At 47.1% G+C, this 13,679-nt stretch overlaps 1 protein-coding gene across 1 annotated transcript; it reads right to left on the minus strand.

Annotated features, from left to right (window-relative positions):
* Positions 1-6,728: 6,728 nt before the first annotated feature.
* skida1 (SKI/DACH domain containing 1) lies at positions 6,729-13,064 on the minus strand. Its single transcript, XM_076051082.1, has one exon. It carries the CDS (start codon positions 12,341-12,343, stop codon positions 9,776-9,778), a length of 2,568 nt encoding a protein of 855 aa, XP_075907197.1. The 5' UTR covers positions 12,344-13,064; the 3' UTR covers positions 6,729-9,775.
* Positions 13,065-13,679: the final 615 nt, after the last annotated feature.

Here is a 13,679-nt window from a genome sequence, read left to right on the forward strand (position 1 = left end):
ACACGCTTTTGAAATGATGTGCCGCGACACAGGAAGAGCGACGCGTTCCATTGGTTGTCTCTGATATCTCTGTTTTGCAGAGTTGAGTTCATGGCGTTTCTCAAACTGAGGGAGAAACAAAACTGTTTCATAGAAGTCCTTTAAAAAACAACAACATTTTAATCCAGCTGCGCCTCCATCGGATACTTTTGGTCATGTTTGTATAGATTATCACATTTTCAGATTATTTTTTTAAAATTCAATTTTGTGTACATTTTGGGAATTTCGATGCATGATCTCCTTTTTTCTTTCTCCAGAAAGACGGTGCAAATATGTTTGTTTGTTTTTTTACAACCTTTTCAGATTTTTCTGTTTTGTGGAGAAAAATTACGTACAGTTCAGCCGAAAATCACTCAAACCTCTGTTGAAAAGTCCTTTCATTAAAACAAAAATCAGATTGAAAATGATCAGAAAAACGGGTGTGTATAGAGGTATTTAATTCAAATTGCACAAAGCTTGACCTCAAGACGAATTGGAAAAACAGAAAGTGTGTCACTGACGTTAACACACTGCTTATTTGACAGCTTTCTGACATTTAACAACGAGAAACCGGTACAAAGTAGATATTTATTTCATTTAAGTTTAGGAAAACAACACCGAGGTTCACGATACTGAAAAGTGAAACTGGGAAACGAAAGGAACATGATTCATCAACTTTCAGTTTTTTTAAAAGAAAAATCGACTTTCACGATTGTGTCCTACTATTTTTTTGTTTTTTTTTTAAGAAAACAATCTTAAAAAACTATCAGAAACTATCTGTTATGTATTGTACCGCAGCTGTCTTTTCACCCATATGAAAAATGCATCTTGAACACTCAAAATATGTTGCTCTGATTTCCCCTACCAAGTTCCCTTGGTAGAATACAATTAAAAATTCAGTCTTTTTTCATTTAATTTAATGTGTCTTCTTCACAAGACTTAGGGCAGATATGCTCCAGCTCCAGAGTTGCATGCATTTTTAAGTAATTCACAAGCTCATAGGAGTGCTGAAGAGGTGACCTAAAAATTGAGGAAGAAACAGAAAATAACAGTGACAGTGACATAAGAAAAAAATAAAGTAAGCTTGAAAAATATGGCGATAGTCATAAAGGATACATACATACACACATGAGCGTGCTAATTTTTCAACAGGACAGGTTAGGTGAGTGAACATGATACTAAAGTACAAACAGGCTCCTGAAAGTAAAACATTTAAATCATATATCTCGTTAGTCGCTCAAACTTTAAAAGTTCAGCATGTGGAGGCTCCACGGCTCACTATCAATCTCTGTTAAGCATCCCATTTAAAAAAGAATTTGAGGGCAGCTTTGCTGCAATTACCCTGGGGGTAAAAGAAGAGGAGGGGGTCTGCTGCTGCTGCCCTCCTCCAAACAAGCCTTGATTGACAAAATTGACAAGGTTGTGAATTGCTGATCTTATCAGAGGTGAAGGAGGAGGAACGTTCTGCTGCTCAGCTTGGGGACGAAGATGGAAAAAAATAGGGGATTGTTCAACAGCCAGACGAGTGCTGTGTTCAGAGATTCGCATCGCTTGGATGAATGAAATGTGGCAGTTGAATCAGATGGACTGAGCTGACATTGTAAATTTCTTTTTTCTTTTTTTTTTAAATGTCAAACATTCACTTCAAACTGCTCAATGACGTGTTGACCTTTAATGAAAGGCTGAAAAGTGCAAGAAGAAAAACTCAACGACGGCCGGACAGGCGAGTCTAGATGATTTTCTAATGATTCTTTTTTTTTTTTCGTTCCAACTTTCATTGCGACACACTCGACTAAATGCGGGGAAATGGGGCTTCATGAGGAGTTGACAACAATGAGTCTAGAATCCTCAGCTTTCCCCTTTGTCCCACATCCTGAATACCCTCTAACAAGAAATGAGTGGCTGAAACATTATCTGGCAAAGGCCCAGGCCAGCCTTAAAAACACACACACACACACACACACACACACACACACACACACACACACACAAGTCGAACTCTACTTCAACCAGCCAATTTAAGGCAAAAGGGATAAAAGAAAAAATGATTGTGGGAAGAAGAAGGATGGAAGTTGTGGCACTCGAAGGTGCTTCAGACGCGACTTGTTTCCCGCCGCCGCCGCCATGCCCTGCAGGAAGGCAGCGAGCCGCGTTCCTCGTCCGTCTGACGTTTGACGAACAGGACGGCTAATCAGGAGGGGGCCGGAGGTGAGAATATCTGTCAGCTTAGACGGGCCAACGGCGACGACGCAATAATCAATAGTCAACAAGCTGCGGCCTGCCCCCCGCCACGCACAGGCCAACTCACTCTATGGCATCCAGATTGTTCAAGTATCAACGAGGCAAATGAAACATTAATGACTTTCATGTGTGCATTCTGCAAGTTGTCCCTCTGTCTTTCTTTCTCCCGCTCTGTATATTTTGCTGCTGGCTTTTATCCCCACGGAGTCCTGACCAGTGCTCCTCGTCCCCAACTTGCTGGTATGAAGGGGGTCAAAGGTCACCACCGCTTGTGGTCTTTCTTAAATCCCCCTAGAGTGTGTAATGTTCCCGACGCTATAAAAGGGAGCCAGTGTCCATATATTAGTTTTCAGGCAAGGGGGAAAATGTAATCAGGTGATATAGAGGACAAACACAAAGGAACTTTACATTATTATCTAATCTGTTGCCCTGCGGCATGCAGCTCATGGTTTTTGGAGCTCATTTATCTAAACAGACAGTAAAATATGCAGCCCTTCTTCTTCAGTTCTGCATCGTTTTTAAATTCATAGCTTTTTGGAAAAAGTTTTTGGAGTCTCAATGGAGACCTCTCTTCATAAAATTATGAAGAACCATGGGATTTTTAAAAAATATATTTTTTTTAAAAAACTTTTTTTTACTGGTTTGGTTTGTTTTAAACTAAAAATAATTAAATGTTACTACCACTGTAGTGCAAATGTATTGTCAAAGTTTGGTTCAGTAATATTTTTTTTAAAAGAACTGTCTGGCAAAACAAGTCCTTCAAATTCAAAACATGCACAGTGGTTGGACGGTTCGAAGAAAAAATTAAAGGTTCAGGTGAAAAATAAAAGGAGAAACTATGGATTAAAATGTTGAAAATAAGAAATGTTAGACGTGATATGGAGATTTGTACTTTTTGACCTTCTATTGTTTATGGACCACCTCTTGTCTGAATAAATCCTTAAAGTAGACGTGTGTGTGTGTGTGTGCGCGTGTCTGGTGTGTTTCTCTTGAATATTTAGCTAAAATAGAATATTACAAATATTCTTTCTCTACAGGAATTCCTGGGGGTGTGGGGGGTTCTAGTAACAGGAACACTCATCTCTAATTGCAGTTTTGTTGTATTAATCTAAAAAAAAAAAATAGCACCGGCATTTTTAGTATGCTCCCTGAATGATAAACCATTCATTTTCAACAACATAGACGACAAAAAAAAAGTTCAGTATCTTTGTTTGGTTGCAATACAGCTTGTTGATGACTGAATGAATCGCATCAGAGACGTGAGGCTGCATCTGGCTCTACGTCCCGTCCGCAGAAAGCCTTTACAAATGGAGTTGAGCTCCATGACTGAGCAGAAGCTCTCTGCTGCTGCTGCTGCTTTTCCCCTTTCACCCCCTATGCAAACCCTCTGGCTGATGAAGCCTACCAGGACCGCAGCTCGCTGGGCTCCATGCATCCAGTCCAAATATCCACTCTAAATGTCCCACACTTAAATATCGCACTGGTTCAGGTCTCATATGAACCCTTAATCCATAGACCCTTAAACATCTTAATCCAGATGACAAATTACGCGAGCGAGTTGTGTAGCAGAGTTATTATTGTGTGAAGGGAAAATAATTAGATCTCGAAAATAGATAAATACGTATGAAATAATTTAGACTTTTATTTATTGTTTAATTCTGTGAGATGAATTTTACAAACCTGTGGTGATGTCTGACTTGAGGGAAACATCAGCAGCAGTTTTCATCTTGCCTGCACACACACAGGCCGTCCCTCCCGCTCCTGACCCCGTGGCTGCGCAGAGGGATGCCGAGCAAACCCCAGCAGAGGCAGCGCTGTTTCCCGGCCACGCTGCGCTGTTCCACTTCCACCCCCCCCCTCCACCTCCACCTCACTCACTCTGGGCTCCAGCCACGTCCATATGAAGGCTGCAGTGAAATACACCTTTGTTGAAAATCCTGGCGCACTTATGGAAATCCAAACTGTCTACTTATTAATTCTTTTGTCGGTATGATTAAAAATATGCACTTTTTTTTTTATTGGTGCTTTGCGTCAATGCTTTTTACATTATAGCTGCCTCATTCACCACGCCGGACCTTTGTTGGCCGCAATTTAGGTGAGAACTTAAGTATTGAAGAACATTAACGCGCGTTTCTGAAATGTTATGTTTGGCAATAACGATTAAAATGCAAAAATAAATGCATGATAACTGGCAGGAGATTTTTTTTCTGATGGATACTTATAAAACCATTTATTAGAATAGTTATCCTTCAACCCATAGTAAACCAATCTCAGTTTAATCCGTAATGAGACAGTGTGCTCTTCAGCGGACCTCGAATTTTCTCACAACAGGTAAAAAGGTTTATATGAAAAATTCGAGTGACCCGGGGTTTTTTTCTGTTTTTTTTTTTTTTTTTTATCTCGCATACATTCATGGTGAAGATGGAACCCACGGTCCGCGGAGACGAGCGCTTAGCTGCACGCATGGCAGAGCCATTACTGCGAGCACTTTATCTCGGTGAGCACAGCTTGTTACGCGCATTGACCAGAAAGCCCTTTGTTTGAGGCGCACTCGCAATCCCAGCTCGTGCGTGCGTCACGCAACTCCGGGGGCCCCACAGATTTTTACGCTAAAAAATAAAATAAAATAAAATAAACAAATAAATCAATTCTGCCAACATCCAAGTGACTGCATGTTGGGTTCAGAGACTCATTCACACTCATCGATGAGATCTGACACAAAAGACCCTGCTCATTCGTGCTCTAGAATGAAACGTAACTGTTCAGAATAGCTTTTCTAGGGTTGCAAATATGTGATGAAAGTCAGAATATGATTTTCAACTTCGCGCAACAGCAAGAAAACAGAAAGACAAAAAGTGTGCGCACGGAGCAACAGTTACTGCAAAGTATGAGATCTTAGTTTTGATTTAATTTTTAATTTTTCTTACTTATTTTTCCTACTATATTGTCCTACGACATTTAAATAGTTTTGCACACATGCGTTTTAACGTGTAAAAGTGAAAATGCAAAAAAGAAAAAAAGTAAATAAATAAATATGCTTTGTGTATCAAGTTTAAACCGTGCTGCAAACAACCCAAACCAAACTCTTTCCGTGCACTCACCGGACATCTAGAGAGTGTGTTTTGCATATCAACATTTTCACATCACAATATTGTGAGCTTGTGATTTACCTCGTGTGAAGGGGCGAGTGACAGGCGAATACTTTACAGATGAGAGATTCAACATAAAAACGTCCTGACAGCTTTTATCGGCCTCCGTGTATGTAATTGTCTCGCAGATCAATGCAAAGTGCTGACCCCAACGCGGCCTGTGTCCGCCACAATCAGCCATAACTTGGGTTCTAAAAACACGAGGTCAGCGTCAGATATTATTTCTGTGGCTTTTGGGTGGTGTGGAATAAACAAATAAACCAAGTTTGCAAAAACAAAATTAACTTTTTTTTCTTTTATAAAGCCAAACGACGTTGCTATTGTTCTACGTAGGGCCTTTCTATTGTTATTCTATAGAAGATACAGTCTAGTGCTCCCCAATCCGCACTGGAATTTAACCCTGAAATGCCAGCAGCAGCAGCATAATGGCTCGTCTCAGCCTCCAGTGTGGCCCCTTTGGGCTCCAGAGGCTGCAGCCATGCCGGGGCCAGACAGCTTGCCAACCCCGAAAACCCCCTTTTCAACCTCGGGGCAATTGATCTGGACCTTCCACAGCAGAGTCTCATTAATCAGGCTAACGTTGCGTCAAGCGTGGCAGACGGCACTCAGAGATTCTTTTCCAAAAAAAAAAAAAAAAAAAAAGTTGCTCGTTCGCATGCTCGACAGAGCAACTTTGGATTCGCGGACCACCTGAGTTATATAGGTGCGTTATTCCAGTTTTGTTGCGCTTATGATGACGTCAGCAGCACGCGAGGCTGCTGTCGTCACTTGCTCAAACGTCCACGTGCTTGCAAGTTCTCGTGGTTTAGAGCATTTTGAGGTCTCGCAAGGACCTCTTCGATGAGATGTTGCACGAGTGAACGTCTGCGGTCCACACACACACACACACACACACACACACACACACACACACACACACACAGCTCCAGGGAGTTTAACTGAAGAAGTTGTTTGCATGCACCTTCCAGGGAGATGTGTCATCAGTCTTCTATTGTTTGGCTAAACTGCTCACGATGCAGACAACCACTGCGTTTGGAACTTTTTGGTCTACCACCTCCTTTAAAATTTGACACCCCTTTGCCCCGTGGGCAGAACATATTGCCTCATTAAGAGAGAGAAAATGCTTAATACTCCAGTAAATGTCTATAAGAGATAAAAACGTTGCATATAAAACTGCAGGTTTTATATGCAACGTTGTTAATTCAAACAGAAAAAAACAACACGTTTAAAACGACAGCAGCAACAAGAAAACAATTTTCGGCGTTTGATTATTTCCCCTGTGAAAACATTTTTGCAAAGAAGGACAACGAGTCTGACACATACACTCAGTTGCGTTTAATGAACGTTTTCATAATTAGAAAAATAAAAAAAGAAAAGGGAAAGTGCTTCAGAAATCCACCGTTCAAGTTTCCATGTCGAGTGCAGTTGTCCCATTATATATAGTATATTCACAAAAGAATCAGTATGCAAAGGGAAAAAAAACGAAACGGAAAATTCACAAAAATAAATATTCAGTTTCATATAAACAACCAGTGACTTCAAAATTCCATGTCAAAAATAAAAATAATATAATAATAATTAAAAAAAAAAAAAAATCCTGTCCTCAAGTATATCGTATCAAAACAGCCAAGGAGTGAGTTGGATGGACGAGGAGAGGGGCAGGGGAGGAAGTGGGCCAGAGGCGAGGGGGGGGTTGGGGGGGCGTGGGGGGGGGGGGGGAGTGAGGGGAGCTGGTGGGGGAGTAGGAGTGGGGAAGGCTGCTGCTAGCCTGCATGTGGCTGCTGCACGATGCGATTGTTTACATTGACGGCGTCACTGTCAGAGAGCTATTTGTCTTTTTGCGATGGAGAAGAGGGGGGAGAGAGAGAGAGGCTCCACCATCTTCTGCCTCCGTCTCTCTCTCCCTCTCTGGCCGCTCGCAGGAGACCGGGTCGCTGCGCCAGGGGGGCCGAGAGCTGCGGCTCGCAGGGCGGCTATCCCTCTCTCCTCCCTGCGCCGCGCAGCCTATGCTTTTGACACGCGGATTAAAGGTTGAAAGCTTCGCCACCGCACCACCACCACCACCACCTCCACCACCACCTCGTTCCCTCCTCCCAAACCATTTGCACCCCCCATCCCACCCCCTCCATGACCACCACCACCACCACCCTGCCTTTTCTTCAAAACTGCCGTGTAGCCTGCTCGAAATAACGAAACAAAAACAAAACTTGTGTCGCGGCTTCCAAAATAGCCGGTTTGCAGGCTGGGAGCGAAAGTTCAAGTTTGAACTGTCTCTTGCTGCCTCGGAAATAAGGCTCTTGGGTGAGTGCGGTCGCAGGGTGACACTTCTTTTACGCACAGGGCTCACGCCTGCCCGTGCGTCAACGCAGATATAGGCAGAGGAAAGCTCGCGTTATGTACAAGTTGCCTCTTTTTTTTTTCTTTTTCTTTTTACAGTCACATTTTTTTTTTCTTGAAAATTTCTACAATCTTCCGAACGGGTGCACGGTTTGCTGTGCAGTGCTGTGCATGTGCTTGTGACGGGGCTGACATCATTCACGGGCTTTGGGGTTTGTTGTGACCAGGCTCGCCATTATAAGCAGGGCCTCTCTTTGTCGCAGGCAGTGAAAAAAAAAAAGCCTGTCAATTAGCGGAGCACGTCCCACACTGACATTAAAAAAACACACACACATTCGTACACGGGCTACATTTACGCAGGTTCAACCATTAGCATTTTTAGAAGGTGTGCACGCCGGAATAATTAATTTTGGGGGGGATATTATATTTACTGAATGGAAATAGTCTCCTCAATAATGTCAATTAAACATGGCGACGAATAAAAACACGATTTTTAAATTGGTTTAAGTGAAACCGCAGAAATAATAATAAAAAAAAAAATAATACGTGTAACAATCGTCCATTTGCCTCACTTCACTTATCAAACCAGCTGTTATTGACGACGTGAGACGGCTGGAGTCTTAAATAATGAAACAACAGCCACGTGGCTGCAGTCTGGCATTGGTGGATCCACGCAGATGACTCATCGTTACTTTGCGTGTGTAAATAGACATTTCCCCCCCCCCCTCCAATCTTTCAGACGTCATTTTGGAAGGCTGGCCCACGTGTAAAGCAGAAACCAGAACCCTACAGTGTCAGAGTGCACAGAATTTACGCACGGCTCCTGTGCTTTGTTGTGGCCCTGGTTCGTGAAGCGTTCACGCCGTCGTGTTCACGTTTTTCTCCCCTCCCACTGACTCTTGCGTCACATCCTAGCCGCTGTGTCAATATCCCTACTGGTTTTTAAATAAGAAGCGTGTATGTCCATGCTCCAAGTGAAACACACAGAACCTCGCAAGATATTGTGTTCAGGAGAAAGGCAGTCGTCAAGTAGAGCACAAGTGACGTAAACGCGAGTCTATGGTTGAGTTCTGACGTGCTATGAAGTTCTGAGCTTGATTCTTTTTTTGATTGTCTGCACGTATAAGGCCAATGTTCAGTCTGGGCCTGCGTCTGTGCACAAGTCACGTTGTTTGCCAGCCAGGAGATACTCTGCCAAAGTAAATCGTCACAGAAAGCCCAATCACAACAACTCCAAACTCAAAAATCATCAGGAAAAAATTAAATTAAATTCCCAACAACTCTTACAGGGCTTGGCTGTGACTCTGTAAAGATAAACATATGAAAAAAATTAAATAAAATATTACACGAAATGAAAACTACCCGGGCACCGCGGCACAGAAAACCTTGATATACAAAATATACCAAGTGGCACAGAATGGAAAATCCTGATATTTGTGTGATTTACAAAGTCACCCCTTCTCTCAGTCCCAGATTAAAAATATGCTCATTTTAAGGAACGCGAGATATATATTTTTTTTAAAACCCCTTTCCTCTTTCAGACAAAGCACAAACCACAGAAACCCTAGCACCATACAATCCAACAGGTCGAGAGAAAAAATAAAAAAAATAAAATAGAGGGTAAAAAGAACGAGGAATAACCAGAAAATAGTCAAGTAAACAACAGTCAGAACCTAACATATTGCTTAGGATTGATAGCTTATACAAAACAACGTTCTTAAGCGTAAATCCACGATCGCTGTCTCATATTCATGTGGGCGTTTTTCTGTGGCTCCAAACAGGAGGATTTCGCGGGTGGTGGGTGGGGAGAGGGTCCATCGATCAAACTAAAAAAAAACAAAAAAAAAAAACAACCGGAATGCAACCCCCGCGTAAAGGAAAAACTGTAAAGAAACCATTCAAAATCGCCAATCTGCCGAGCTCACTTTAAGACTGCGGCTGCAAACATGTTGGACGCGGTGGGCCTCGCTTGTGTTGCTTTTTCTCTCTCCTCTCTCCCCCCTTTTTTTTCCTCTTCTTTAAAACCACGCTCAGTATTTCCTTGTTCTTTGAGCCTGTGGGGGAGGGAGAATCTGGCCGCCTTGCTGCCACCTCCACACGGGGTGGGACGGAGGGGGAGGCCCGGGGCCCCTCAGCGAGTTCAGGGAGTAAGCGGGGCACAAATCCCCGTCGCTGCCAACAACCAGCGACGGCGGCGATGGGAAATTTGCCATGAGGCTGAAACGCGTCTTCGCGGGCGACGCTGCTGCTGTTGCTGCTGCTACGGTGCCCCCGTGGCTGCGTTTGCGTCTGGCGCTCTGTATATCCTCCGTGGAGACCTCGCAGCCAGCGAGGCGAGACGAAGTAGACGAGGAGGAGGAGGAGGAGGAGGAGGAGGTGGAAGAAGAAGAGGAGGAGGACAACGACGACGAGGAGCAGGAGGAGGAGGAGGAGGAGGAGGTGGAGGCCGCCTTGTTGTTGACACTGGGTGCGTTCTGTTTGCTGCGCGCCCTGGAAACCCGGGATTTCTTGCTACCCAGCAATTTGTGGCTCCTGTTCCTGTTCCCCCCCTCGTCGATGCTTTGCGCGTCCTGTGCGCATTCCTGAGGACAGGAGGGAGACCTGGGCACCGGCTCGGGCCCCTCGTCTGTGGCTTTAATAGCGCCGCTGAAAATGTCACCTTGCGTGAAGGCTGCGTTGCTGCTATCTACCTTGTCCCCTTTGCATTTGACAGCGCTGCCTTGCGCCTGGTATTCGTAGTCGTCATAGCTCTCCTCCACCTTGATTTTCACAGCGTGGAGGTTGAAGGGGGGCGTCCTGACCGCCGGCCTGCCGCCCTCCGAGTGGGGGGCAGCGGCGGCGGTCACGCAGGGCTCCTCCGCCTCGGTCTTGATTGTTTTCAGCGGAGAGGGCAGTTTTTGGTTTGTGGCTGTCGCCTCTTTCGGGAGCCCGTCGCGGTCGCAGGACTTGGTGCGTGACAGCTGAAAGGCCTTATTCCAATTCGGAGGCGCAGGCTCGCCAGCGTGCTCGGCAACGTTCGGGTCGCCCCCGAACACATTTTCCCTTTTTGACTCGGCGAAAAGGCTCTCCCCCGACGCGAATGCGTGAAATTTCGACGCGTGTGCCGGGCTCTTTCTCTTTTCGTTGCATACGAACTCACATTTCTGACGTCTCTCCTGCCGGCTGTCGTCCCTCGTCTGCAACGCGTCGTGGCCTACCGGCGCTGCTGCTGCTGCTGCTGCTGCTGGTGGCCTCTTTCTCTGCCTCTCCTGCTGCGCCTGGTTGTTGTAACGAAAGGTCGGCTGCAGAAGCAGCGGCGCTTTGACGCCGTGCAAGGACTTGACCACGGAACCTACCCGGGCGCGTCTGAAGCGAATGCTCTGGATGGAAACGCGGCTGGAAACGGAGCTCGAGTCGGACTGAGAGGAGCTCTCCTCCTCGTCCGAGCTGACCTCTGAACTCTCCGACTGCGTGTACTCCTCTTCCTCGCCATCCTCGTCCTCTTCCTCGTCGTCATCCTCCTCCTCCTCCTCCTCTTCCTCTGAGCTGCCGGAGTTGCTGCTGGTGGAAAAGCCGGATCCAAAGTCCGAGTCCGGGTACGCCCGTTCCGAGTAGGTGCTGGACTCGGTGTCGCTGCTGTAACCCTCCGGAAGGGTGGGCACGGGGTGGTGGTGGTGGTGGTGATGGTGGTGGTAGTGGCGAGGTCTGGGCCCCGCGAAGAAATCCGGTTCCAGGTGGAAAGGGCCAAAGGAGGTCCCGTGGCCCGCCTGCGCCGATTTGGGCTGCACGAACAGCACCGGCGCTATGTGGTGGTGCGCGTGTCTGCTCCTGCCCAGCGAGTGCCGCGCGCCCCCCTCGCGCCTCCTCTTCCTTTTGTGAAGTAGGTCGCCGGCTGAGCGCGCGAGCCTGGACTGAGCGGCAGCCATGGCGGACTGGAGCAGCGCCGGCTGCCGGCTCGCGGCGCTCCGGAAGAACGCGTGCCTCTGGCTCGAGGCGACGCGGCCGCCCCCTGCGATTCTGCCGTCCGTTTCATAGTTTTTAAAGTGTTTGCGAGCGGACTTGCCCGCCGAGCGGTGCTCGCGTGCGTGCGTTTTGTGGTAAAACTGAGGTAGATCGGAGTCGCCGAGGCACGGCGCGAGCTCCCGCCGCCTGGCCGCCTTGCCGCGGAGCGCGAGCGCCTGCGGGACGCCGTGCAAACTGAGCCAAACTTTTTCCTTCCACAGCTCGGCGGCGTCCTCGGCGGCGTGCAGGAGCCCCGGAGACGCGACCCCGTCCCCGGGGGAGCGCGCGTCCTTCGCTCGCCTCTTGGAGGACTTCAAAACCCGCTCCGTCTTGCAGGAGAAATAGAGCGCCTCCACGTCCTCCCGTGATATGAGGGTGCACTTGGCGGCGTGGAACGCTATGGAATTTATTGCTTTGAGCTTCCTCAGCTCCTCCAGGTCGCACTGGTGCTTCTTCACCTTCAGGTGATCCATGCGCTTGTGTACCGTGGTCCGCGGGATGTTCTTCAGCAGGTCGGTGAAGACCTGAGACAAAGCAAACATTTGCTTGCCTTTGATGAGCAGGTATCCCAGTCTCACGCCTTGCATTTCCTCAAAGCCACACTCTAGGTCCCCCATGCTGCATGTGCTCCACGCCAGTGCATTAAATCCGTGTACTCAGTCAGTCTCTGTGTTTTGTGGATCTACCAGTACACGGCACTGGGTGGCGAGCTGAAGGCATCTCGTTCATACCTTTAATAATCCATCCACACTGCTGCTGCCGCTGCTGCTGCGTCATGAAAAAGGCAAACTTTGACATGGGGAGTTAAATGGAGCTGCCGGTGTGCAATAGGCTGGCTGAGCCGACAGCATCCACTCGTCGCCTCTTGCCCGGGTCCGGCATGGTGGAGGAATGCAATGGGATGCGTCCACCAAGCCGAGGCTGCTGCTGCTGCTGCTGCTGCTGCTGTTGATGCCGCCGCCGCCACCACTGCCACTGCTGCCGCCGCCGCTGTTGCTGCTACCTGCCTCTGCCGGCTCCACTCCCCTCTGGACGGCAGCAGGACGGAGGGGTAGGTGTACACCACTGCCTCAGCCAGAGGGATAAAATAGCGAGAGTAGAGAGAGAGAGGGAGGGAGGGAGGGAGGGAGGGAGGGAGTGAGAGGGAGTGAGGATGGAGGGTAGAGAGAGAAAGAGAGAGAGAGAGAGAGAGAGAGACAGTGAGAGAGAGGGAGAGAGAGAGAGAGAGAGAGTGAGAGAGAGAGTCCGAGACAGAGAGAAACAGAATAAGAGCTAAAAATGCAGCTGCTATACTGGCTGCTGCTTGAGCCACAAATGAAATGACAAGAGAAGGGGAGGAGGTGCGTCTGTCTGGAGACACCTTCATCAATTAATGCCCTCGGACTCGACGCCCATTGGACCCCGCAGACAGGTGATGCAATAAAAAAAAAAATGATATTCCATCTCCACTCCCTAAACCCACCCACTAGAACCATTTTTTGGTAGTTTTTCCCCCCTCAAATGAAGGCATACAAGAACGCTGCTCAAATTAAATATGACCAGCCGTGATTAAAGTTCACATCGCAACCAAGAGCTGGGATAATTCAGCGAGGTTTAAGGTTGCGTGTCCACAACCGGGAATAGGTAGCTCGGGCCTGCGCAATGTCACGATAAGGCTGGAATGCATTATGTTATTTCCGTTCGGTCTACATCAAAAACGGGTGGCGGCAGCGCCGATATATGGAATCGATTGTGTGCTGAGTAAATGGCTCCACTCTCCCGCTGTTGCGGACGAGTCGGCCAGTGTTAACGGAGCGCAGCTTAAACAAAGACAGTTGCCTTTTACGCACAAAAGCTGTTTCCCCCCCGTCTTTATTTATCCCGCTGCCCTCCAGGAATAAACTCATCTGGTTTGACTGGCTGCAGATTTCTCCCCCATTTGATTTGTTTTTTCTTTCAATCGCGGATGACTTT

This window comes from Nelusetta ayraudi, unplaced genomic scaffold (genome assembly GCF_046127955.1).
Source record: "Nelusetta ayraudi isolate G7.1 ecotype Tasmania unplaced genomic scaffold, CSIRO-AGI_Nayr_v1 ptg000132l, whole genome shotgun sequence".
NCBI classification, from domain to species: Eukaryota; Metazoa; Chordata; class Actinopteri; order Tetraodontiformes; family Monacanthidae; genus Nelusetta; species Nelusetta ayraudi.

Excerpts from the sequence above, each read along its gene's own strand:
- skida1 (XM_076051082.1), bottom strand. The coding sequence starts at position 12,343 with ATGGGGGACCTAGAGTGTGGCTTTGAGGAAATGCAAGGCGTGAGACTG.